At 29.4% G+C, this 4,597-nt stretch overlaps 1 protein-coding gene across 2 annotated transcripts; it reads right to left on the reverse strand.

The window, feature by feature from the left end:
• Nucleotides 1-4,597, reverse strand: LOC134711238 (uncharacterized). Of its 2 annotated transcripts, none has more exons than XM_063571722.1 (4): nucleotides 4,470-4,597; nucleotides 2,221-2,765; nucleotides 1,596-1,735; nucleotides 1-921 (listed from the first exon to the last, which is right to left on the reverse strand). In XM_063571722.1, exons 2-4 carry the CDS (start codon nucleotides 2,744-2,746, stop codon nucleotides 670-672), a joined length of 918 nt encoding a protein of 305 aa, XP_063427792.1. In that variant the 5' UTR covers nucleotides 2,747-2,765; nucleotides 4,470-4,597; the 3' UTR covers nucleotides 1-669. The 2 variants fall into 2 exon arrangements, with proteins under 2 accessions (XP_063427792.1, XP_063427791.1); XM_063571721.1 differs by having other exon boundaries at nucleotides 3-921; nucleotides 4,481-4,597.

Here is a 4,597-nt window from a genome sequence, read left to right on the forward strand (position 1 = left end):
TCTTCAAAAATAATGACTGTACATAAAATCATAATTAAATGGATATAAATTAAACAACTTGAAGATTGTATAATCATACAAAACAAATTTGACTGCACCAACAATTATGAGTAGTGATTTTGAAATTTCAATTCCATTGTTTCAGCTTATAGTTACATTGTATGAAAACATAAGTTGACATTATTGTCATGATTGTAGGAAAAAATGTATGCTATTCCTTTGACTCAGTGCTCAAACAACATGTATGTGTTTTTCCTCTAAAACCATTGTCAATTTTATTACATCTACAATGTAAATTAATATAAAGCAGATTGATTGAAATATTGATTGAAGACTTTAATGCAAGAACTTTTACTTTTTTATGAGTATTCAGCCATTTTAAATATTGTGACAATGCATATGGTTCAAGCTATTCCTGTTATGTTGCTACATGCAAGTTGCAATGTTTATCTTGTTCATTCTTATGGCATTAATATAAATATTGTATACATTGATTTTTCAGTAACACTTTTAACATTAAGAAATGAAAACCATGAAAAAAATGGCAAGATTTCAATTCCTACATATTGTCTTTTTTACATCCATGATTGTTTCTACAAATAAATAACTAGAAACTAGCTTTAAATGCTGATTCATTTGTCTTAACTCTGAAGACAAATCACCTAGTCACTAAAATTTATAGGGTCTGAAGCATCGTGGCCTCTCTTGAAGATTTGACACAGACCTAGCGTATTCTTCAGCTTTGTATTCTGGGTACATTCTACGATACTCTGATTGCCAGCCAGCAACTTCCTTTGCTGCTTTCTCTAGTACCAATGCTTTCCTCTTTCTTTCTCTAGCTGATAAGCATTTTCTTGCTGTCTCTCTTTTCTTCTGTCTTTCATGGTGGTCTACCAAGGCTTTCATTGCTGCTGGATAAACCTAAAAACAATATTATATGATTATCAAATTGTAATGAACTGCCGCAATATGATTTAGGTTACGATAATAGAATATCAGACAAATCTTATTGTTATTTTCTAGGCAAGTGGAATGTTTTTATTCTTTACGTACATGTAAGTAAAAGAAAATGACAATAATAATTAGTTATAATAATTTTAAAGCAAACAAGTGTAAGAATGATCATACTCCAAATTGACTTTTATCAACACAAGTACCCCTAGTGATGTAGGATAAAATATTAAACTGTTGATATTGTAAAATCATTGCATCTTATATTTTTGGGGATTAGATTATATTTGCCTATTTAGTTTGAAAAATGACAATATTGCTTCATTTATTATGGATATTCATATTTTCACTAGCATATTATATGCTATATAGTAATCAATATTTTTACAAAAAAAAGAGATTATAGCTAGAGTGGGCAGGTGGAAAAAGCAAAATCCACACAGTTTATATATGCATTTGGTCTCTAGTCAATGCTAGTGGAGAGTTGTTTCAATGGCAATCATACAACATCTTCTTAGTTTTATATATGGTGAAACATTATTCTATATTTTGTTTTGTTTGATAAATTCATAACAAATTACTTATTTATCATGATAATACATTAATAGCTGATATCTATTATAATTGATAAATTTTGTACTTACATCACTTGAAGCACGAACATTAAATGACTTTTTGACCCCTGTCTCTCTTTCTTTATCCCCACATCCATAAGCCACAAATGGTGGTCTGTAAATTGGTGAAGATTTTGGTCTCAATTTCTTAGGTTTCTTCTTTTCTTCAGCTTAACAATAGAAAGAAAAAAACTTTCAAAATTAATTCAAGCTTTGCACTTTGACTTTTATGTATTTTTTCTTTGCTCAAGTGCCGTATATATATACTTTGATATGTAAATACATTTATCTGTGCAGTTTCACTTTGAAAATTTATGGTATCCTGTTCTAAACTGCTTTTGCTCATGTTGCTTGTTATATCGTTCAATGAATTTTCAATGATTCTACATGTATCTGAAAACGTTGATGTGCAGGGTTGTACACATAAGCGGATAAGGTCAAAGTGGTTCAATAAACTTTTGGGGTTCTTTAAACATAGTCAACTTCATTTCAAGATGGTTGAACAAATGTGAGGCATTTCTACAATGTTGACACAAATAGTCATTAGAAAATGAGACATGTATAAATGTATGTGTGCCTTTAACCTTAATCTATTAACTATAGGACACATAATTTCTATAAACATCTTATATTGTAACTTAATATTTATTCTTACATGATTTCAGATCCAGTTTAAGATCATCTGATTTTTTGCATAGATAAGTCTTTAATCCTTTTGATCTTACAACTGCTTTATTGTCGGACTGTATTTGTACAATTTTTTCAGGTTTGTCATTGTCTCCCTTTGATTGTACTACTACTTCATCTTTGTAATCTCCCTTTGTTCTGATATCATCAGTTGATTTACAAATGTCTCTTTTCAAATCTTCTGTATTTTGATTGTCTTTACTGTCATATTTTGCCAATATATCTTTGGCTTGTTTAATGAGATCTTCAGATTTGTCATCATCTTTCTCCTCAATAACTTGTAGTTTTTGTTCTAATAGGTCACAGACTTCTTCCTCGGAAGTTGTTTTTGAATCTCCTGAATCCTGTTCAAAGTCCCAGGACAGTGGTGTATGAGCGTGTTCCAATTCTCTACGATGTGTTCTGTATTCTACATTGTTATAATATTCTGGTATATTCTTAACAAGATGAGATTTTTTAAACTGTAGTCCATACTCTGATCTTTTAAACACCATGATTGCAATTTCTGTATTACTGAAATAAATAAATATAAGCCTATGAAATCACTCAATGTCATTACAAAGAAATCCTAGTTACCAGCATAAAATGATTCATAATGGTTAACAATTATGGTGTGTTGTCATTTGAGACATGCAAGAAATCCAAAGATTGTTTAGGTCAGAATGTGTCAACATGGTCGATTTTATTTGGTAACAACATTTGTACAATTGAAAAAAATTATCTTACATATAGAAGGTGACAAAAAAACTTGTATTTAATTTAATTCAAATTTTTTATCATTCTTCACTGTTCATTCATAAAATTCCATTTCAACTATAAAATGTATTTAATTGCTACTAATTAAGATATTTTAATTGCATATCATATTACATATTTGTATTTTGTAATCCTGTAATGCAATTAGTGGATACTTTAATTTTAATCTAATTATTTATTAGGTGGGCCTTGATTGACATTAAATTTTAATATAACAGATTCAAATATGTCAATCATGTCAGTGTTTCTAGCCAAAAAACCCCAACTTTTTCTCTTTTTGTTTATATAGATTAGACCGTTGGTTTTCCTGTTTGAATGGTTTTACACTAGTAATTTGGGGGCCCTTTATAGCTTGTTGTTCGGTGTGAGCCAAGGCTCCGTGTTGAAGGCCGTACTTTAACCTATAATGGTTTACTTTTTAAATTGTTACTTGGATGGAGAGTTGTCTCATTGGCACCCACACCACATCTTCCTATATCTATTGTCTGTAAACAAAATGTGTGTTTCTTTTTAATGACATACATGACATGCATGACATAGCTAATTTTTAAGTTTCAGAGGACTTTCTGAGTTTGAGTTATATAACATGTATTATCTACCTGGAAATAAATCTATGACACATAATAAAAATAGAGTATCAAAAACCTGAAGTCGAACTGTACTTTTATTTTAGTAAAAATGGCAACATCTAAAAAATCCTATGTTCATTATGAATTTATCAATAAAAGAAGTTTTTTTTTGGGTAAATCCTATTGGGCATCTGGTTCATATTGAGTTTTTGGGAGTCCTAAGAAAATCATTGTATTCTATTCTGTTACAAAATGTATATTACATGTAGGTCTGGCTTCTTGTAATTGGTAATCAAGAAATGCAACAGTGGTAATTTTAACATAAAGGTCTTGTCTGTCAGAAGTACATGAACATATGTCTATAGGTTGTTCATTGAAAGATTTTTTTTTGTTATTAAGAATATGTTTAGATACATAATTTATACATGTACAGTTTAGTGTATACATGTAAATGAATTAGTTAATGATATGCAGAGTCTGCATGGTTGACATGGTTGATATTTCAAACCAATTTATAAGAAAATCTTATCTTTATTTATTTTATTCAACAGACACATATACATGGGGATATTGGACTGTTATAAAATGTCTAAGTTGATACATTTATGTACTTTAAAATAATGTAATAAAATATTTTTTTACAAAAAATCATTAACAAGACATCTGTTTTTTATTGCTACCAAATATCATAAAGTTTGAAACTAACAGAAACCATGGCATATAACTGCAACCTATATAATTTCACAATGTTTTACTGTTTCTTAAAAATTTGATATGAAAACAGGCTTTTTTTACTGTTCTTACCAAAACAAATCTAGTCGTAACATGTTTTCTCGAACCGCGGATAATTTTATTTAGCCTAGCATCAAAGCAATTCTTATTTTTTCTTTACTTGATACGAACCTCGTTAAGTTTTATTAAACTGGAAGTTGTCTTCACATCCTGCCTTCAAAATACCAGAGTATACTGCGATAAACTTTCTTAGACTTTCTAGTCCAGTTTGTTTGTTTTCAAAAAATC

This window comes from Mytilus trossulus, chromosome 3 (assembly GCF_036588685.1).
Source record: "Mytilus trossulus isolate FHL-02 chromosome 3, PNRI_Mtr1.1.1.hap1, whole genome shotgun sequence".
Classification (NCBI taxonomy): Eukaryota; Metazoa; Mollusca; class Bivalvia; order Mytilida; family Mytilidae; genus Mytilus; species Mytilus trossulus.